The sequence below is a fragment of the Halyomorpha halys genome, unplaced genomic scaffold, assembly GCF_000696795.3.
Source record: "Halyomorpha halys isolate HHAL.00 unplaced genomic scaffold, Hhal_1.1 Scaffold258.1, whole genome shotgun sequence".
Taxonomy (NCBI): domain Eukaryota; kingdom Metazoa; phylum Arthropoda; class Insecta; order Hemiptera; family Pentatomidae; genus Halyomorpha; species Halyomorpha halys.
In genome coordinates this window covers 631,876-655,602 of record NW_027108186.1, presented here as the reverse complement: position 1 = coordinate 655,602, position 23,727 = coordinate 631,876, and the positions used below count along the sequence as shown (strand labels likewise).

Here is a 23,727-nt window from a genome sequence, read left to right as displayed (position 1 = left end):
TATATATATATATATATATTACCTTACCTACATATGGTCACTTACATATATATGAAATATAAATAGAGTAAGGGAAAGTATTGTAATTTTCAAAAATTTTGTATCTGAATTTTCAATAGAAACACATGGTTTAAGATCCCATGAGTCCGAAGTACCAAGTTTCACAAAATAGTCTCTGTGTATATGTGTTTATGTATGTGAAAAACCTAGCTCGAAGATTATAAAGAACTGAAATAATACATTTAAGGTAGAGATATGACTGGGAATTTATGGCAAATTTTTTGCTAAAATCAACTTATCAGAAGTGCCTGTTTATATCATCAATTATACACTTTTTTATGATATTCTTTAAAACTGCTGTACTAACTTTGCTTTAACTCACCGTATCAATGAACAATAAAATGTTCTTGAATATCAGCTAGGTCTTATCATGATTGAAAAAGTCTCACAGGTATAAATTCCAAATTAAAAAAATGAATAAAATAATAAAAAGCTTTCTAGAATGTATTTTTAATTTTATTGATTTGAAATAATTAACTATCTTTCATTGTTAGCAGTAATAAACAATGAACAAATATAAAATTTGAAAGAATTTGATAACTAACTGAAGGAAAAATGGTTGTTATAACAATCACCAAATTTTACTTTCACTTACAAACTTATGAAATATATAGTAAAGGGAAGTATTGCCATTATGAATAATCTAGATAAATGTTATGCTCTTTGGAAATGCACATGTATGTGTAAGATGTTAGCTTTCAGTGGATCAGCAGATTCTATTGTAATCTTTATCAATTCCAATGATACATTTATGAATATTACAATATCTTATATAGTTATTAGATGTATGAGATAAAAGTATATAAAAGGAATAGTAAAAATATTAATTTACAGCATTTGCCTGATGCTAGTAGTTGTTCTAGTGTTAGCTGGTAAGTTGCTTCATGCAGGGCCATAGCTCTTTTGGCAGCTGTAGTACTTACTGAACAGACCATCAGGTAATGGTATCGCTAAAAGAATAACGGTATAGAAGTCCCAAAGTTTTTAATAGAAAGTTTGAAAATTTCTATTTCATCATTTTTTATATATTCAGACACTTGCATACCTTTATAATAATTTACAAGACTCTATAAAAAGTTCAACCAAAAACATTAATTACAATGAAAAATCAAATTTTACTTATTTAAAATATGAATAATGGTATTTCTCTAAATGTAAACCAATAAAAATATTCTGGAAGATCATTGATTGACCATGTTTAATTAATAAAAATATTCCTTCCCTCAAAAAAAAAAAATTAAATAAATCTTGAAAAACAACAATGGAAGTCTCATTATGAATTAAATATAAAACTAACCAAAAATATAAATTAAGTACCTGAGTTACTATAGCCAAGTTTAAAGTTCTATTGAGAACAAACATTAGAAGAATATTCATTAAACAACATAGTAAAGAAGAAGAAATAGAAAATCCAAACTACAGTATTTGAAATGGAAATTCAACATTACGTTGGTTTACTTTTCCTGCCTTTATATATCATAAAACTCATATGATATCAAGCCAATTAAATTGGAGGTAGAGAAGGATTAGAAAATGGTGAGCGTGGAAGAGTGGATAATTGAGGTATTGAGGGAGTCCCAGAATTTAGTACCACTAAGGGAGAAGATTGCTTGAATGTTAGGATCCCATTGAGCTATACTATTTCTTTTGTGTCCTGTAAATTGTGTGCTTATCTATTGTGTAAAAAAAAAAAAAAATCATGCTTGACAAATAAAAAAGTTTAAGATACATTGCAATCTCAGTAATTCGAACCATTTACTACAGGGTGTTCTTCAGATTTTAAGGTTGGAATATAGAGGGTGTTCACACTACTTTCATGAACATATAAATGGAAACAAAATATTTTAGTAGGTGTTCTATTTCATTATTATAAAATAAGTTGAAAGATTCTTGGTAAATAACCAAGGAGAGTTAATATGTTCAAAGAAACTGAGAAAATTTCTAACAATTCGATTAGACAGATGAGTCTTTTGTTTAAAATTTTCTCTGGTTTTCTGCCTCTCTTTTTTTCCTTCCTGAGAAAACCTTATCCCATCCATCCTTTCCGTAGTATTTTTTCTGACCAGCTCAGATTATTAAGGAGTTCAAACTACCTAAGTTCAGTTAACTGAGATTGCATTGTATTAAAAATTTACATAAAAGTTAAATGGTGATGTAATCAAAAGCAATAACAAAAGTATCCCTCACTTTTATTTATTTTTTAGGCCCATTAACAATTATTAGTTAATAAGTTTTTCTTTATTTTGTGTTTTTTTTTTTAATCTTTCGCTTAGAAATAAATGCTATTGCTAAACAATTTTTAACAATATTATTCCTTTTCAGGCTTTTGTTATAAAATTTACAAAAGATCTTGGTGCAGAATATAAGAAACATGGAATCACTATTCAGTGCCTTGTGCCAGGTTATGTGGCAACTAACATGAGTAAAATAAGAAAATCAACATGGATGGCACCTTCTCCAAAAGAATATGTTTCTAAGGCATTAGAAACAACAGGAATAAGGAGGCATACAGCTGGATACATTCCACATATTTTGATGGTGAGTTTTTTGGTACATACACTGATGGTCTTCATGTTTAAGAATATAGTTTAAATCTCAGAATCATCCAATTAATTATTTTTAAAAATCATAACTAGCGTAACCTCTCCATTTACCATTGAATATATGAAATCATGTCTTATCAAAGAATGACAAAATTGTGAAAATACAGGCATAAACTCCTACATTAAGGTTTAATTCGTAAAACATCAATTGATTAATTATTAACTATTACTAGAAAGAGTTTAGGAATTTGTTAAAAAATTAACAAAATTTTTAAGATGCATCTGCTTTTGCAAATCCTGTTCTGAGCACTTTTCCAAAGCACTGAGGGTTAAATTTGTTTTTACTATTATGGAGGTTCTTTACCCCAGAAGTCAAATTCATTATTTGTAATCTTTATAAACTATTTTGGATAGCTGTTCTCAGAAGATCAATGATTATTATGCAATTTTTTGTTGAAAAACATAACTTTATGCTTCAGTTTTTATAAACAAATAAAATAAAATAATGCAACATCCCTTCTTTCATGGTGTTTACTTAGCTCAAATATTTCCATTTTAAAATGGATAAAAAAGAAAAAACCTCACTTTAATCAAATAATTTGTACTAAATATAAAAGGACAATCCTTGTTAACAGCAAATTGGCAAATAAAATGGAAAGTTAACTGAAAAGTGAACACTACTTTGTAGAAAAGTTTTATTTTAAATTCCAATAATATGAATAATTTAGTGGAAATTATTAGAAATGTCATTTAACAATTTATTTAATTATTTTTTTAGTTGAATAGCGTCAAGCTGTTAGACAGGCTAAGCCCACGATTTGCTGAATGGATGATAATGAGATTAAATCTGAACATCCGAGCCAAAGCTCTTAAAAAACTACCACAGACGATTGGGTGAAATCTCAGGGACTGATTAAGTTTTAATTTTAATTGTTAAGATGTTATTTTTAATTTATATTTTGTTTTATTTTTTAAAAATAATTTGTTATAATTAAGGACTTTTGTTGTTTTCATTTTAATGTTGAAATAAGAAATATTGTATTTATTAAAATATACATTACAGACTTTTTTTTTTAGTAATAATACTCTCCTAATCACATATTGCCATCATAATGCAAAACATGAGAATAAAAGTCATTTGGAAAACAAACAATATTCCTTTCACAAGGATATACCTGGTTGAAATCGGACTGTAGTTCTATTCTATTCTTGAAAAATCAGAAACTAAAATCCTCCACACCCATGCAATAAATCATCCTCATATTTATGGAATGTGAAGCCAATGATTTCCCAACTTCCTGTGAATCATCCTCTCATTTACTTCTGATCATTTTATTTTTATATTAAATCTCTAAGAGTATATTATGTTCTAAGCAACCAATGTTAATTATGTAATAACTTATTTGATTGTTTCATAAATATTTCCTTTAATAGAACTTTTTAAATAACAATTTAAGATTAAGTTCAATTTAATAATTAGAAATGTTGAATGAATACCACTCTTCCTTGTTTCATATATATTTTATTTCATTATAATGAAAACAACGTTTCGGGGTCATCACCTCATCTTCAGGTCTCTGATTAACATCTCTATCTAATACAATATATTACTCCATATTAGTCTAAAATTTGCTAACATCAACATATTATTGCCACTTATTAAAATTTCTTTAATAAGTGACACTATATATGAAACAAGGAAGAGTGGATATTCCTTCAACATTTCTAATTAGTTCTAAAAAAACTCCTCCAGTAGAAGATATTACTTTAAGTTAAATTTACTATTTATTTTAAATCATGGTTGACAAATAATATAAGATAAATTATTTTAATTTGCTAAACCTATCAATACTTTAAAGTAAATTACAATCTACATCAGAATTTAAGTAATTACAGATCTTTATATAGGTCTTCTACTTTTTCTCCTTTTTAATTCTAATTTACTTTTATCATTTTAATATAATATAGAGTATATTCCAGAAGGAATTGTCGGTGATTAAGGGAAGGATAATTTTTTTTGTCTGTTGGGTTTAGATGTTTCTATCTTTTGTCCAATAATTATTATTTATTTATTTATTTTTTATTTGTAATGAAGGTGCTTGTTATAGTCAATAATTATATAAACAATAAAAATGCAGTAATTAGAAAATTAAATGAAATCAAATACTAAAATGGCTGTCCATTCTGTAATATTTATCAGTTTGAAGTGTTAGTTTATTATTACATATTCTGCTTTCTATTAGTGAAAAGCCAATATGGTAATTCTCTAAGTTTGAGGCTATTTAAGTTACAGAGCTTTTTAAGAATGATTAACCATCTGAATGTGAAAAGCTAACCGATTTGTATACAGCTGTAGCAAATACAAAATTGAAAAAGGTTAACCAAGCAATACACAGTAGCCCTTCTTCAGGCAGGTGGAGAAAGTATTTTTAGAGGAGCATAGAAGGATTACAAACCCTTTTGGACTGAAGAAATTGAGACTATAGAGAGGGAACTGGCTAATGTAAGAACCGAAGCAGAAAAAAAACTTGGAGAAGACACCTGCATCAAGCTGAAAGTGGTTGAAGCCAAGCTAAAGAGAGAAAGAAATCAATCTGAAAGGAAAACGTGGCAAGAAAAACTGAAGCATTTAATTTAGATAGAAATGGTAATAAGCTATGGAAACTTGCTAAATCACTGGCCGATCACCAAAAAAAGTATGATCCTTTAGCAATTGAAAGGGAGGGGAAACTTCTCATAGGAAAAACAGCAGCTGATGTGCTAGTAAAACATATCAGTAAGACTGGCGAGACCCAGTTAGACTGTCAAAAAAAGGAAAACTGTACATAAACAGCTGAAGCACCATCTCAGACATTCTAAGCAGACTCAGAACGATCTTGGCACCCCCTTCATACCATCAGAGATCGACAATGCCATTGGCACCTTAAAAACTAAAAGTTCTTTGGGGTTAGATGATATAATAAATGAGATTATAATAAAGTTAGGAGGAATAAAAGCTAAAAAGAAACTCATCAGTCTTTTCAGCACCAGTTGGATGAAACCGAAACCCCTCAAATCTGGAAGGAAGGAGCAGTGATTCCCATTCTCAAACCTGGAAAACCAAAAAACGAGCTCTCCAGCTTCAGGACTATTGCCAGTCAGACTGTCTTAAGCTGTCTTGACAAGCTAATGGAAATATCAGTAAATAAGAGACTAATCTGGTTTCAGGAAAAGAACAAATAAATAGTTCCTGAGCAAGCAGGATTTAGAAAGCTGCTGTCAGGATAGACATGGAAAAAGCCTTTAACTGAGTCTGGACTTGAACCCTACTATTATGGTATTATTGGGAAAAATAAGTACACCATCTTCAGCTTATCAAAAAATACCCCTGAATTCATATGTCTAAAGTTAGGTGCAAGGTTGTTTACAAAGGATGATTCGCTCATTTATCTTGGAATAAAATTGGACCCAAGATTAACATGGAAAGGCCATATTGATAAGTGTGTCATGAAATGAAGAAAGAGAACAAATCTTATGAGGATGTTATCTGGCTCATATTGGGAAACAAATCATTAGACTTTAAAACCTATTTATACAGTATATGGTCTGGAGTATGGAATAACGAGCTAAGGAATAGCAGCAAACTCCGATTTCCAACAAGCCTCTGTTGTCCAACATTAGAGACTAAGGTTAATTACTGAAGGTCTAAAATCTACTCCAATAAATAAAATAAAGTCCACTAAGGGTCTTCTTAGACTTGAGGATTAGACTTAGAAGGGATATACAAATGCTAAATTTAAACACAAAAGCGAAATGGATTCCCAATCAACCACTAAAGAATCATGTTGGACAAGGATCAAGGATGTGGTATTGCATAAAAAGGCAAAACCTACTTCACAAAACTCACACAACAAATGCTGAATTTCAATTAGAAGAAATTCAGCCTGAAATAGAGAAGATGGTAGACGACTTCCCACCACAGTGGGACCAATAGTCATGTCCCTGCAGAATCAACCGGAAATCAGAGCTTGAGCACTCAAATTCATGAACTCCACCTACCAAACTTGAGGATCAGAATCTTTACTGGATAGATGGATAGCTGAAAATGCTATTAGGAATCGAGGTGGAGGTATCCACATGGATTTTCCAAATGGTCATACATTACTAAAAGTGATTGTCATAAGGTTCAACAAAACAAACTATAGAGCCAAGCATGAGTCATTATGCAAGCTACATGAGGCAACCAAAAGTCTAGACTTTAGGAGGCCTCGGAAATCAAAAATTGTATTCCTAATTAGTGAAGCATAATGGTTGTTATCCAGATAAACTTGTGAAGGAGGGTTTCAAATTACCCAAAATTAACACCATACCTCAACTGGGGGAAGCTAAAACCATTAATAAAGCAAAGATGGAATAATCAGGAGAGGTGCATGGAATAATTCAGTAGAAATGGAATGATCATTATCCAGACTTCAAACGCAGAGATCCATACCACTCACTTTCAAGGAGGGAACAGGTTTTGATATTCTGGGTTAGAACTGGACATTATGGGCTCAACTCTCATGTCTACAAAAAAAATTGAAATTGGTCCAACTCCTCTGTGTGAATGTGGAAGAGGCGAACAGACTATGGAACACTTTCTCTAAACAGGCATACTAATGGATGAACAACGGAGGCAGATGGCCAGAACCAACTTATTTGTTGATCAAACTTAGGGGATCTCAAGAGTCCTGCTAACTTTATATTATCATTCCTAGACTTGGCCATTTGAATGGAAAGAAGAAGAATGTGAAAGATTTATTTTTGTGTTATAATTACCTTTGATACCAACATTTCCTTCTCACTTTGAGATTCTAATCATTAATTGTAATCTAGTTATAAAATATATAATGTTTTTTTTTTCATACCCTCCTAAAATTTTAAATTAGTTTCTTATGTGTACATATGGTGAGGTGTGCCATATGTACAGCTGGTATTTTTGATACCTTTCATTGCCTTTAGGCATTATAAGGTTGTATAACATCTTAGTTATTTATGTGGCTTGATTGGCTTACGCCAGTAGATTATTGGAGCGGGGAGGGGCCGTTCCGCTGGTATATAATGTTTGTTTGGTCACTCCCTAGTTTTATATTACCAGTCAGTGGTACCAGTTTTTTTTTTCCAGTAAGCCTAAAAAAAAAAAAAAAATGGCTGCCATCTTTTAAACATTCTTTCAAATACTGGTATGAAACATAATTTGAACTTTAGAACCAATCACTATAACACTTTTTACCATTCACAGTTTTCTGTCACTTTGAAGCCCATATGAAATGCCCTAATGCATGGGCGTAGGTAGGATTTCACCGAGGGGGAGCAGACCTCAGCCCAAAAGGTTCTTTTTTATTCGTTTCCCTCATTATTTTTTAGAGATAAGTATATGATGAATAATTATGCCCATTGAATCTTACCTTTTTTACCAAAGAATCAACGTGTTTCCATCTTATCTCTTCAAAGGTGTGGTTGTGATCGTGGTGATGTCAACTCAACAATGTAACCTTCCTAATTATAGCAGGTTTCCAGAAATAAATCATATATCCAATAAGTTAATTATTTTCTTTCTTTTTTTCCTAGGGTCCCAAAAATCTAGGGGGGAGCCGCGACTTTCCCCTGCGCTCTCTGCCCACGCCCATGATCTGATGGTATATTGGTATATATCCTCACAATGGCAAATTTCGTGCTTAATGGTGATCAGGACACACTAGAAGGAAGCAGAAAACATGTGATTACCTTTGTTTCTGTCTTTAACCTCTTCAGTTGGTTCCATAATGTGAAAGAGAATAAAAAGTGTGCAAATATTTTTATTGGTGGTCACTCTCAAGTGCCCAACAAAGTCAATAACTATAAAACTTATATTTTGAATATTACATAGTATTTCAGAACCACTTTACTTATACACTTATCTTTGTTTATTTTGTGAAGCTTCTCTTGAATGTAAAGATGAAAAATGGTTGATTTGTCACTCCTTAGGCAGACTAAAACCTTGGAGGCTAGAGAGTGGCCAAGATAGCCCAATGGATTGACAAATATTTATATTTCTTTCAATATTCACTATTGGGACCTCTTAACTTTGACTTGTGGAATTCTCAATTGGTAGTTTAGGACATTGATATATGTGAAGTTAATAAACAAGGCATTATTAAACTTCTTTAATGCCCTTAATTACTCATAAAAAAGAGAGGAATAGTATTTTTATCTCCTGTTCAGATAAAAGTGAAAAAGCAATTGATACCACAAGCCTCTACTTGCCAGTTTAGTATTTTTCCTTCTTTTTTTTTCTCAAAGTCATGGGAGTGTTTTCCCAATCAAGTTGGTTCCTGTACATAAACAAAATAGCACTAAGAGGTTCTATTTGTTGTTTTGGGTACTGACTAAATATATGATGTTTATTTATGTAACATGTTCAAAATAATATTTGTTTATAATATTGGATATTATCTTATATGCTGAGTTTTATTCTCGTAATATGTATGATAATTTTGATAAAGTGAGAAAGTTTCAAGTCTTTTTAAGTAGGATGGTTTTTTTTCTTTTGGGAGTTTCTAACTATATTTTATGTTGGAAATAGTTTATGGTCGAAAAGTTAAGATTGACTACTACTAAATAAATATTTTCTATTAAAATTAAACATTATAAATTAAGTAATTAGACACATTATTTCCTTTTTATACTTCTTAGTGATATATATTACTTCATGCAATAAGACTTTATTTTAAAATTTATATTCTGGAAAATTTAATACAAATATTGAGTGTGTGACTGCTTCAGAATATTATCATGGAGCATTCCCTGAATGCAATAAAAATATAAAAAATCTCATTAATCGATTTTAATTTACAAACAATTTTGAAAGGAATTGGGGAATACTCATTACAGTGGAGTTATAAGAAACTTATTCTGCAAAATAATTTACTTCCGTTTATTTTTTTTTTTTCAAATTTCTTTTGATTTTGATACTGTTCACTAATATGTCAATTAGTTAAATCATGATGTCTGATCACTTCCTTCTACTAGAAGTAGGTATTTCAGTTATTATTATTATTATTATTATTATTATTATTCCTTTTATTCCAAGGGAAGAAATGGGAATTGAATACATTGACCTTATGTGTTTACATTTGATTGCCAACCATTTTGAAACGTAGTTGGAGATTACAAAATGGGCAATCATTTTAGCATTTGATTTTAACTCATTTTCTATTTACCAAATTGTTATAACCACCTTCACCTCTTAAAACAAATTGAAAAAATTATTAAAGGTGAAATTCTTGGGGAAACAATAAAAATCGTACCTAAGTAAAGGAGTAACCAACATTAGAAACATTACCAAGGGGGGGGGATAACTAGGTACAAAATAGCAAAACTGATGAAATGAAGCCTTTTTTGTAAATCTGATGATTTGAACATCATTTTTTTTGGAAAATTCCTGGAGGATATAACATATAATGCAAAAAAAAGGCCATTGTAACTATTCATCAGCGGTCTTCATCAATAGGACTCCAGCTGGTTGATCATAAAACTGAGGCGATTATAGTCACTAGCAGGAAAGTGAGGGGGACTGTCATTCCGACTCTGGAGGATTTCAATAACAACTCCAAGCAGTCCATTGAATATTTTGGTATGCAGATTGATGCTCAAATTCGGTTCAACCAACGTTTGTACTTGGCAGAAGAGCAAAATGAAAAACTAAGCACTATGAGAAGATGAGAAGAACTGGAGTAAACAATGGAACATGTGTTCTTTCTATTGCCCATGTTTGCACCAGAAAAGGAAGAGCTGGTCCTTGGATAGAGTCAGTACTCAGAAAACTTCTCCTTAATAATGCCAAAGCAGTAGAGCTGGAGTTCTGTTGCAGACTATGCAACAAAAATTGGCATATGGCTCAGAGCAAAGGAGCGAGAAAAGAGAGGCCAATGAATGGTTTTATAAGGAGTAATGTGTTAAAGTAGGCATGTAGTCATCCAGTCCTCTTCAAAGTTATGCCTGAGAGCGGAACTGTCAGTTCGTTTTCTCTCTCTCACTCTCAAGGAAATCTCATTGTAGTAATTTTCTTATCTTCTTGTGGAAGTTATTTTCTTCTACCCTTAAAATACACACCCTCATGTGGATATAATTTATATTTTATTATGAAATATGATTTCAGTATATAAATATTTTCATAACACCTCAGAATAGGTATTCTCAGATTACCTATTATAGATGCTCAGTAGACAAGCAGATATACCATATTTAAATTCTGAATGTTAACAAAAATGTGTGCTCTATTAGCAGGTAATTATAAGAAACTTTATTTAATCTTATTTTGTCAAGTAATATTGACTACTAATTTTACTACGAATTACAAAAAAGGATTAGGTTTATCTAGAAATTGTTATTCAATCATTCAGATGAAGAAAAGTATAATACAGGGTATCCAGAAAAGATTATTGTCATTTAAAAGTTTAAAAAAGAGGGTGAGAATTAATGTTTCCTCAAATGAATGAAAGACAAGTGAGCGCTGAGCAGGAGGGTGGAAGTTACAGCTCAGTTCATGGAATAGTATAAGCCATGGAACTCTTTGTTCATTGTTAATTTAATGCCCATGTAATGTCCTGATACAGAAAGCACATCTTGTCCTGTAAACAGTTTGAATAGTAATAGTCTATTAGCATAGCTAATAATTCTACAAACCTAGCTTTGTCACAACACTCGCCCTTCTACCCAGCATCTGCTAATTTCTTGGTCATCTGAAGAAAAAATTATACTCTCTTTTTTGTACTTCATTTAGACAATATTATTTTGGTAAATGATTTTCCTTAATGCACAATAAATACAATATTTCTCTTGGAGAACTTTGGTTTTTAATATATCCAATTTTAAATAGTACACAAACTTTCTGGACATCATTTACTTCCAGAATAATTTGTAAATCAGAAATTGTAAGGGAACATCTATTCACAGATGTATTCAATTACAAAGGATGACATTCATTTACATTTTGTCACTAAAATTGATTTTCACTATTAGTTAACAGTAGTACAAAGGTGGTAAAGTTTTTCCAATGTAATATCATCATCACAGATATGAGTGTTTCTGTTCCACATCTTCAAATATAATATACCATAGTTATTTACATAGAATGGTGTATGCTGAGAATAAATGGCTGGGTTTTCACAAAAGAAACTTTTATTTGTTGGGAGAACAGTTTTGAAGTTTTAATATATTGATTATGATAGGTATTAATATTAATATTATTTTTTTTTTTTGAGGCATTTCATTATATTTTGAAAACTAATGTTGGCTAAAATCTACTATTTTTCAATTAATATTTTATATTATCATAAACCATTGGTGTAATTAAAAAACTTTAAACAGTTCTCCCAGTCATCAGTTAAATATTTTTAGGTATTTCAAGAACAACAATAACTTTAAAATATATATTTGTTTCTTTTCAACAAAACAAAAATTATAATTTACATTGTAATCACTATTTTTCTATTATAACCAGTTTTGCAGTTTCACACCACATTTTTTTTTCCACTTTCAGTAGGAATCTATTTTGTGATATTTTATAACATAGTGAATCAAACATATAAACTAAAATATACGCCTATAGTTTAACTGGTAACTGGTTGTTATTAAATTGGGCTGTTCACTTTTTAAAATTTGAGATTATTCACATTGATCCACATTCACGAAGAACACGATTTCCAAGAGGAAGAGGTGGCCTATAGTTGCTCCTCAACATGCATTCGTCAGTATGTGGGATATCATTTTCTCCTATATTCTTCATGCTTCTGAAGATGTTCAACTAAAAAATATCATGTTGAATAATAATAATAAACAAATCTTATCAATTTGATAATTGTTTATAGATATTATAATCATACCTGTTCTTCAGAAACATTAATTGGATCTTTTAATACAATCCAAATCACACTTTCATTACAAGGTGGAGTTGTTAGTGATCCCAAGTAAGTCCAATATTTGGAGGTATCTATAAAGAAAAAAATCAATCACAAAAGGTCATAAGTACAATAATTTTTAATTGGAAATTAATTTTAGTACGATAATTCAATAAATTGTTATTTCTTATTTCTTAAATACATATTATATTATATATTAAGTGAAGAAACAAGTAGACTTTTTGGTTTAAATACTGAAGATGTTTGAGTGTTAACCTCTTTATTTTCACAAGATTAAAGTTCTTTTTTTGTGTAGTGAATAACTTAAAATAAATCAAAAGAGGATACATAAACATTATGAGAAACTAAGATTTTCCTTGTGATTTTGATTACCTAATGAGAATCAACTTAATTTTTTATGGATTATATGGAAGTATTAATATGTGTGACTGAATTACAGAATGTTCAAAGTCATATGTAATATTGGATTAAAAAATAATAATAACTAAAGGAAAAAAGTTGAGTTCGAGACAATTTTTATTCCAAATAAAGTAAGATGGTGATGGTACCAAATTTAGTTAACACCTGAACGAACCTAGTGCCATTTGAACATGTTACACAATATTCTTCAAAATATACTAAGATATAATTTTTTATAAACAAAGTTTGTGCATTTCTTTTTTATCCTAAAAGTAATGTTAAAAAAAAATAATAATAATAAAACTATCTTTATTAAATACTCCATATTTACCATTACCACAAGTATCTAATAACCATAGATTAGATATATTTTAAAAATTCAATTCATTAAAAGGGGAAAAGCTCTGCAAGAGATATAAATCAAGATTCCAATCTCAAACCCTAGAGTCCTTAAAATATTGGCAAACAGCTCACCAGCCAATGTTTTGCCATTTCAGGCATCATCACAACAAAAATCATAATATCATATGTACATTGAGAATATGTAGTACATCTTACATCTATAATATAAAAAGACAAATCAATTAGATATGGTATGTTACTTAAAGAATCCAAAAATATACTTCATACTACGTATAAGTCTCTTGCCAATAAGTCTTTTCAGACTGTATTTTGTCTGCACATTTGTGATATTATGATGAGTAATGTGTTTTCCCAAAGATGTTTTGAATTAGAAAAACATCAACGGGTGAGTTGTTTGCCAGTATGTTATAGACTCAAGGCTTTGTAGTTGGAATCTATCAATTGTATTTTCACATTTAAATTTGATTGATGGGTACAATAGTTTAGTAAAAGGTAAGAATGAAATATACAAAGTGTTGGTATCGTTGTGAATTTGGGTCATTATTATAATAAAGTGTGGTATAAGGTTAATGATAAATTTCCCTCTGAATAACTCCCTTAATTACAATTTAAGAAGATGAATGGACTTGTTGGTCTAGAGATGAGTTCAAGTAACATGTTATGGACCAACTACTATTATTATTATTTATAGTGACCTGTTCTCATGTATTAAAGCAATATACTTCTATATACATAGAATATGGCAACAATAGGTTTGGTAAGGGGAGACTAGGCTAGTGTAGCTTGGTTAGTCACTGTTATGACATGTTGGTTTGTTCTATTCTGTTATTTTAATTGTAATAAAGTACTTTACCCCAGATCCATGTTTTTTATTAATGAACTCTTAAATAAGTACCCAAAATAGAAAATAAGAGAAAATTACGTCCTATATTTTGAGGAGTAAACCTAACAGGTAAGTAAACTATACATTTTTAAGCATATAGGTAATAAATGGACAGGCTTTGTTTACTCACCAGTAGAAAACTAAACATCATCTATGACCAAAAGAGGATTAACACTGATTGCAGTGGCTCTATTAATGATCTTTAAAATCAAAAGGTATGGTATCGTTATGATACTACATATGCTCAATTTATCAGTCCATGATTAGTGGTATGTAATTAAGTAAATAATAAGTATCCATGCAAGCTTGCATAAAAAATGTATCCTTTGTTCATCTCATGTTCTTTCTTTAAATTTAATTATAATTGTTTTATTTAATTTTACATAATGTAGCAATACAAATGCTGTTCAAATTGAACACATTATTATTCTTAGTGGACCAGTTATATTTCAGTTATTGATATATGTATATATATATATGATCATACATACCAGGTAAGAATTTTCGTATATCTAAGTTAAAATCAATGTTAGCTCTTTGTCCTTTATGCGAGATTTGAGGAAGAAGTGTCACAATTTTTGATAGTTCCCCATGTTCTTTCGAGTCAACCTGAAAGTTTTTGAAATAACATATATTAAACAATACCTTACAAAAATTTGCATCAAAGGTAGTTCAGCATTATTTATTAATGTATAAAACAAATAAAACAGAAAATACAGATCAGAGAAAAGAAAGTTCTGTATTACTTTTGTAGCGAGAGGGCGCAAGTAGTTGGACCACAACTCACCAGAGCGCTCCACCTCGAGCCTCACCGAAGCTCTCAAATTTACATAGTGCATTATTTTGTAAAAACACATTGTCATTTTTGTATATTAATAATTTCTGTACATACTATTTAGCAATATCTGTACAATGAATAATAAATTATAACAATGCAATGCACGAATCTATCTCAAGTAGACATGTACCGACCGCTTCTCGGTCACAGCCGCATGGACTAGACCTATAAATAAGGGACTCAAAATCCCCCAATTCGATCTTAGATCCGCACCTTCCTGGTCTAGTCATGGCACAGATCACTCGATGCTTACACTCTACCTGAGATAGAGGAGTATATTGCCGTTCCGTTCTCTTAAGAATTGTTTTTTTTGTTATACTCATAGACTATGTCCTATCTCCTTTCCTTACTCCAGCAATCTTAGTCCGCCGGCTTCATCTCCGCAACTAAGATTGTAACCTATTCCTATCAGTTTCACTGGCCCGCCGCTTCATCTCGGTAACCAGTAAGCTGACTCCTATCATGACAGTTCTGGTCCGTCGGCTTCATCTCCGCAACTAGAACTGTTACTCTGCCTCATTTTCTCTCACCTATACCTCCTCTACCTAGTCAGTGTCCAGGGCTCATCCCCTGGCACGGCCTTCCTTTCTTAACCGTAATTTAATACGTCTTGTCGTGGGCCTTCTGTTAAGAGACATCAGGCTGGAGAAATCGCCTAAGACCAAAGAACCCCGACACTTTAATAATTAACACTGACTAAAAAAGTATAGAAATGGGATTTAAACTTATTTTGTAATTATTACTGCTATCTATGCAGGTAAAGTGCTACCTCCAATTTTCTTTTTAAAATAAATTTATTAGAACCTATGTATGTAAATTCATTATATTTACTTTTCATGGAATTATCTAGTTTATGGTTGTTACACTGGTAATGACTAACATCTTAAAAATCATATGTAATCAAAATATTCAGTGAGAAACAGAACCTGAATAAAACTAAAAAGAATAGAGGTTTATTAACCAATGTTAACAAGAATAATAGCTTTTTAAGGGAAAAAAGGTAATTGGGAGGAGATGAATGATTTTTGTATTTTGTTATGAAATACCATACTTTTTCAATCAAGTGTCATTGGAAATGGACTATCCACCATTTCTTATTTCAGAATGCTTGGGTAGTAGGCTGGGCTATAAACAGATAGTCATTTATCTATCAGGTCTTTTTAAGATGATCAATCCCCAATAGTGAAATACAGTAAAAATGGATATTTAACACTCTCAAAGCACAAAGTTAAATGAGTTCCTAGGGCTCAGGAGTAATAAATAAGGTCAAGAAAAGTAATGAAGTCACAAAAAAATCAGAATGGTACCTGAACCTCGATGTAGAATATGTCTGATTTTAGTCAAATGATTATCACAAGTGCTTAAAAATTGGTTTTTCTTGGCTATCACCTGTTGATATTTCAAGGGTTTCTTGAAACTTCCTTCATTTTAGAATAAAGGTATTTTTTATTTAATAGAAAGCCAAGTATGAATTTATACAAGGTACAGATAGAGATTGATTCATCACCTTGCAGGAATAACGATCACATACTCATGTAATGCAGATATGAATTCATACTGATGTATGAATGGTTTCATTTAATTTTTATTTCAGGTGAAATGATACTGGAAATACGATTATAAACTTTATTCCTAAATTAAGATATATTGTGGCGAAAAAACAAAATATGCTGACTTTTACATTTATTTTATTTGAAAGAGGTGGTTTAGAAAAAAAATGTTTGTTGTTATTCACAAATTACGAGTAAAATCATATTCAAATTCTATAAGAAATAAATAAAAGGGTTTAGATATAATACCAGTAATAAAACTCAGTTATCAATTTTTGTCTTTGAATATTCATAAGATTTTGAACAGTTGCTGAGGTATGTTTTTGAAGAGGTAATTATAAAAATGATTGAACAATCATATTAGATGATAGGATTATTAACACCGTGATCTGACTCATTTCAGATCAGATCTCGAATTTAATGTTAAACATGATACTTGATCTTTCCTCTTCTACTCCTCACAGTGTGAGGTACATTTGATAGAGTTTAATTTATAGGTTCTGATTCTGTCCTTCTTTTCCACAGATCTCGTTTGACAAAGTTCATGATTTGTTTCCATAGGTCAGGATAAGGAAGAGAGAGAATTTATAAACTAACTTTTTCGTATCCTTGGAATGGTTTTTCTTCACAAAATCAAAGCATTGCCATATTACTTTTACTTATCTACCTTTATTTCAATGTCCACTCAACCTAAGGTTTATTTACAAAAATATAACACCTAAATATGATAATCATAACAGTGTTGTATCAAATAAATGATTCTAGGTTTTATTACTAATGAAACCGCCTAATTGATAAATAGTTGACGCAGGTAAATAATGGTCCACTTTAGGCTATGTGAACATTTACTGGTAAATACAGTTTATTTCTACCCGATTTATTGCTATGAAGGTTTTTTGGATATCAGAGAGTACCTTAAGGTTTAAAGACTTCAACTAAGTATTTCGTAAGTACAAGTGAGTTTAATAAGTATTTTAAGATAAATTAGTGATTGAAATAATTAATAATAGCTGATTTACCTGTAGAAATACTCCAATAACTGCAAGACCATCAGGATGGCAGGCAGCTTCCATAAATGAGGAATATTTTTCGCAGTTCCAATGAACTAGGTGAAGCTAAAGATTAAGAAAAATTAAAGATAATATAGATGAAAGCGTATTAGCTAAGCAATAGTTATAATGGATAGTCATTCATAAGAAGATATATTTATTATATTATCAAGAATTCTTAAACCATAATATTTTTAATCATGGAAAAATAATAAAATAAAGCTAAGTATTGATAAGGTAATAAAAGAAATATTAAAATACATGGTTTTAGCACTATTTATAATCTTGGATCTATGTATGAATTAAAATTTAAAAATAACAAAAAATAATTAATCTCAAATATTACCAATATTTATGTAAATATTCAATATTAAATTATCATTAATTTGTATAATTTATTTTTAAGATCTCCACAAATGAGAAGAGAGAGGTTTATTTATTGAATTACCTCGGCAGCAAAGGCTTTTCCATCCACCGTGTGTTCAGATCCTTCATTGCTACATTTGCCCCAGTGGCAATGGAATTGTTCTAATTTGTACTTTTCTGAGAGTGGTCCACCCAACAATTCTGTAAATAAATTTCATCATTTACTAATTAAAAAAAATATACATAAGTAATTTCTGGAATGATTAATAACTAATCATTAATAATTTTTTGGCTATATTATTAAGTAAATTTTATAAGTCATTACTGTATTTTACAGTTCAAAAAATCAAAAGAATTTTTGTCATTACTAAACAAAAAAAAAAAAGAAGATTTTAAAGAGCTATTAAGTTAATTAATGAACTTTAAAGTAAAGAAGGTATAATGGTAAGTTTCAGATGTATGTTTTTCTAAATATTTCCTTCAGGGAGAGGGTTTAATCAAAAACGATTTCAAAATTTTTCACTGTTAGGTGGAATTTTATTGGGTTATTATTTTTAAAAAAGTTAGGGGTACTTTCAGGGAGTTGATTTGATCCTACTTCAATTATCTTTATTTTTTCAACATTTAACATTAGCTTATTCCTTACCAGGCGGTAACATATTTAGTCAAGAACCTCTTCCAGGTAATTATGGGTATGATGTATGGAAAGATATTGGTCAATGGAAAACATGAATGATGTATGAAAAGAGATTGGTCAATGGAGTGCATGGAAATTAGAATGGGACATAAGGGGGAACCCTGATCTACATAATAAAATTTCCAAAGCGAAAGGGGCAAAATGATGAAGGGTGGTTGCTCTGTGAAAACTTAATATTATGAGTGATTCTGAAGGAAGGATTTGAACCAACATATACCAGTTGTGAATAATGAGAGTGTTTCTAGTTTAGGAATGAGCATCTTAGGAAATGTAATTAAAATACATTTAGTGTATTTTCTTGGTAAAAACACGATGGTATGCATTTTAATTACAATCTTAAACAATTAACTAAAATTTAAATAATTACATGAAGGAAAAGTATTCCGTAACAGTCACATCAGTATTTAGATTATTACACATCACAATAAAAAAACTGATATGCAGGGGCGTTGTTGTAAAACCGTACAGGGGGGCGGTGGGATAAATCTATAATTTACCAAAAATATTGAACAGTTTTGCCAACTTACTGAACTATCCTTTAAAGTTTGAGCTTTTCTTCAACATTTTTGTAAAATTGACGTCTAAATAGCGTTTATCAGCATGTTTGTATATAATAATCTTTTACCACAATTTTCGCAGTCTGAATAAGGTCCTCAAATCTAATGTTTCCCAATTTTTTGGGATTTATATTATTTGGGGGGGGGGGGAAGGAACCACTCCCGTAACGACGTCCCTTAAGAGTGTAAAAGTAAAAAAAAAACTGTTTACCTGTGTCCACGCCATCAACATCGACTTTCCAGCCATATCCAGTGTTCAATATAGTTTTGGAAATATTATTTCCATACTTCCAACGGAGTGGCCTTTCTATCAATGTCACGTCCAAGCTTACAAGCTGTGTGTTAATGTCAACAGGTGATTGCCTCGTTCCTGCCGCAAGTGGATATTTCTCAGCCCAGGTAGATGGGCCTAAACAAACAACAAAAGACAAATTAGAAAACGATTCTTTATAATTATCAACTAGTAACTAATTATCCTATATTTAGAAAATATAAACAAAAGAAAACTTTGAATGGGAGAAAAATTAGAGCTACTAAATAATACATTAAAATTAAACTACAGCTACTATAAAAGTTGAGAATTTGAAAATCAATCAAACATTGTGGACACACGGAATAAAAGTTGAATAGTGAAAAATAAACAGAAAATAGAGAGAATAAAAAATTATCAAATTAACATGAATTACTATTTTATTTTTTATAATTTAATTTTTTGTTATTGAGAAAATACTTGTGTTTTTATTAAATTAAAGGAACTCATCCTTTCTCTTTATTTTCATAACATTGTCCGACAAAAGCGATTATTTATATAAACATTTATTTATAAATAATTCTTCAAGTACAATAAAAAAAAAAGTGTAATAAACATTATATTGAAATTTAGAAATATGCTACGATCTGCAAACCTAAGTGCAATAGACTAGGTGGAAGTAGAATTAACTCTCTTGGTAACAAAATATATAAAGAAACTAATTAGAAGTACGCCTTATATTCCGATCTACCAGCCAAGAGAAACTGGGTAAACAAGGTTAACTGTGGGTTGGGTTGCATTTTTTGTTGGAAGGGACTCCGAGAATAAAGGTATGATCACAACACTCATGTACAGCCTGGTCCAATATATTCCAAATTCCATATTGGACGAGTTGTGAGGCCGGTACATCATTGGCAATTATCGTCAAATGATAACATGTCAAACATGAAGGTAAACACCGTTCGGTAATATTTGCAAATTTATATTGGCATAAAAATAAATTAATTTTTTTCTTGAACTATTATTTTATCCTTTACTGCACTGTAAATAGGCACTAACACATTTTGCTTCTTTTTTTTTTTTTTTTGTAAATTATTTTATTTTTTAAATTTATTACTATAAGAATTTAGATTTTAATTACCAGATATGCGTCTTTTTATTCCAAACTCCTTAACCATCCTAACCCATTAATTCTTAATCTTTCATCCTTAACAATCCCTGATAATCCTCCGAGGCGTCTGAAAAGAAGATGGCCACGAGACCTTCTAGTTTAAATTAATGTTTGAAGTACCACCAATGGGTGGTTCCTTCCCAAGATTTTCAAGTGTATATGAAACATACTACATATTTACTTATTGTATTATTTTGTACAGTTGTAAATTACAATAAATAAATAATTAAAAAAAAAAAAAAAAGATTTTAATTAAATATTATTTCATGTTTACCTATATATTTTTTTAAATTTTTAATATTTTGCTTTTTACTCTAAGGCACTAAAGCCTAATTTTTATTGTGGGCATTATTATTCTTAAGGGACTTGCCCTTGAATAAATAAAAATTATTATTATTATTACATTGAGTGCGATTCAGCCTTTCCATCAGCCAATCAATCAATACCTATTGGGTGAACTTTCTGTTTACTTGAATTCTCTTCTAGGCTACAGAGGGTTTATGGAAGGTAAGGTAACGCACGATATTCGAAACTTATTCTCACAAAAAAAAAAAAAAATTACCAGAAATTAATTATTTTAAACAAGTCAAACATGGAGGAAAATTCTCAATAAAACATTTTAAGAACCCATATTTTATATCTTCTTACAAGTTTTCTAGTGATTATTTTATATGACAATGAACCTGGGAAAATATGATCAAAGACAATTATATTGTAACTAACTTTTTATGATGATTTTTAAGTAGTGGACCATGAAACATGATTATTTAACAACGAAACTGTAGAGGAAAAATACGAAAGAGTTAATATCAGAACCAACGTAAGGATCAGCAGATATTACACGTTTTGCTGTGAGAACCAAATTATAATTTTTTAACCTTCAAGGACAAAGGATGCTACTAATAACAGTCGGCTGGCTGCCGTTTAATAGCAGCCATGATTTCAATAAAAAAAATAATAAAAGTAAGATAATTTTATTGGTATCATTATTATTGTATTTTTTTTAAACAATAGGATACATTCAGAGTACTAAAACATTATAATTAACGTCGTACATGCTTACATAACAAATTTCCTTGAACAGAGGTGAGCAACTTCCTAGTAGTACAGGTGAATTTAGGGCCCACTGATCTTGTTTGAAGACAAAAATACAGACTATAAAAGGGTAATATATATTTTTTCTAATCTCAATATTTATTAAAATAATAATAACCTGTTTGTAATATAATTCATATAATCAACTTTTAATTCATTCACTTAAATATGAATTTTCATATAAATAAAAAATTAAAAATTGCTGGGCTTGATTTCTAGGAATACTTTTTTTTTTTTTTTTTTTTATGTCCCTTGTTGAGGAAAATAAATTCATAACCTCACAATGTTATAGAAATCCAACGTAATTATGGTACAACCATTGGAAAGCTGAACTTCCGCTCTATTAACGCATATCAATATCTTATAGTAATAATGTTTTTATGTATTAGATAAAAAACAGTTTCACATCAAGAACCATTTTACGAACGTTTTATTTTATATTTTAAGTTTCGTGTAGATGAGTGACATTGTATTGAGTTTTTGTGATTTCTGAAAAAGAATAAAATGCGAAAATTTTGAGTGAAAAAATTTATTTTTTTATAACTCTCTAAATTCGTATTTAAGTCTTTTTGAGGTTCGAAAAACGAGTATAAACTTTATTTCTTCAAAAAAAAAAAATTTTATCCCATATTCCTAGTTCAGCCGGGCTAAATTATTGTAATACTGTACCATTATTTTGGCATATATTGGGGGGGGGGAGATAATATACCATTCGATTTGTTTTGGAATGTAAAAAAAAAAAAAAAATATTGTTAGTAGAATTAAATGAGTTAAAACGCACACAAAGTCACCAAAACTAAAAATCGCTTACTAAATTGTAGAAAGATTTTTGTGAAAATTAGTGTGAATTTGATGAATTTGACGCAATCCTCCCACCTACGCTTTGGTCTACTCCTAAGAAGTTTATCCGTCGGTTCAGTATTTATTAACATTTTAGGGATCCGTTCGTAACTAAGCCCTACAGTCTTACACGCTCATCTTATTCGCCGCAACTAGGAAAATTGAGAAAATAAAATTAAAGTCAATAATTACACAAGATATAATAATAATATAAACTATACGTTTTTTTTCACACATTAATGTACCACGTAAGGCTAAATTAAATTTGGTAAGAATTTAATTATATGTAATATAATTAATTTTTTATATAAATGAACGAACCATCATAACTTCTAAAAATATATATAATATCCATTTATTACAAATTTGGACTTACTGCTAAATTTGTATTGAACAAATTCTTTTTTTTTTTTTTTTATAGAAATGTTAAACGATTTAAAGGAAGTATACAAGGCTTTTCTATATAATCGATGGTCCCTAACCAATTAACTCGATTGAGAGTTGAGGTCCTAGCGACAAGGATGTTGGTAATTGAGTGCTGCTTGCGTTGAGTTCAGTTGCTCCGCGGGCCAATTTACTCATTGATAACGGAGTTCTTATGCGTTAGCGTTTAGTGTCACAAGTAGCATGAATCATCTGCCGCACAATGGTCTCTGCATTCGAATTTTATCACAAAAAGCGTGTTTAACATTCAATGAAGTTGTCGGCCATTTAATAAGAGATAATAGGAACTTAAAAGGGAAATTTATAATATCAACAGTGGTCTCAGCAATAGGACTATAAACGCGAGTATAGATTCATTTGTCATTAATAGGGCCCAAAGATATATTTAAATATAAAAATTACTATTTTTAAGAATAAATATTTTATTATCAATTTACACAATGTTTATCCTTTTTTTTCTCTCAACTTTTATTCTTTAAAATTCTCCAAAGTTTTGACCCTCCTGACAGTCCTAACCTGTTGAAGGTAGGTTCTGTTTTTAAGTTGTAAATATAAGTGAAAGAGGTAAAGTGTTCTGTAAAAAAGTTTTAAATCTAGGATAGAATCCTCATACAAGACTGAAAAGACAGGAAACTGCTCGTCGATTCCGACTATTACAACATTTACTAGACAAACGGTCCAAACTTCTAATCCATTACAAAA

General features: G+C 30.2%; 2 protein-coding genes across 4 annotated transcripts in view; one reads left to right on the top strand and one right to left on the bottom strand.

Moving 5' to 3' along the window:
• spidey (hydroxysteroid 17-beta dehydrogenase 12 spidey) overlaps positions 1-3,673 on the top strand; it is a gene marked incomplete in the record, with an annotated part of 62,792 nt that extends 59,119 nt beyond the window's left edge. Inside the window, 2 exon segments of the mRNA XM_067046577.1 lie at positions 2,383-2,598; positions 3,382-3,673. Coding sequence (XP_066902678.1) covers positions 2,383-2,598; positions 3,382-3,501 — 336 coding nt within the window.
• An 8,347-nt stretch (positions 3,674-12,020) lies between these two features.
• The window catches only part of LOC106680391 (carbonic anhydrase 1), a 210,213-nt gene continuing 198,506 nt past the window's right edge, over positions 12,021-23,727 (bottom strand). For all 3 annotated transcript variants that reach the window (XM_014420084.2, XM_014420082.3, XM_014420083.2), the window contains exons 2-7: positions 19,437-19,634; positions 18,054-18,172; positions 17,576-17,671; positions 14,660-14,777; positions 12,488-12,594; positions 12,021-12,408 (exon numbers count right to left, since the gene is read on the bottom strand). In XM_014420084.2, coding sequence (XP_014275570.1) covers positions 12,274-12,408; positions 12,488-12,594; positions 14,660-14,777; positions 17,576-17,671; positions 18,054-18,172; positions 19,437-19,634 — 773 coding nt within the window. In that variant the 3' untranslated portion in view covers positions 12,021-12,273. The remainder of the gene's footprint in view (positions 12,409-12,487; positions 12,595-14,659; positions 14,778-17,575; positions 17,672-18,053; positions 18,173-19,436; positions 19,635-23,727) is intronic.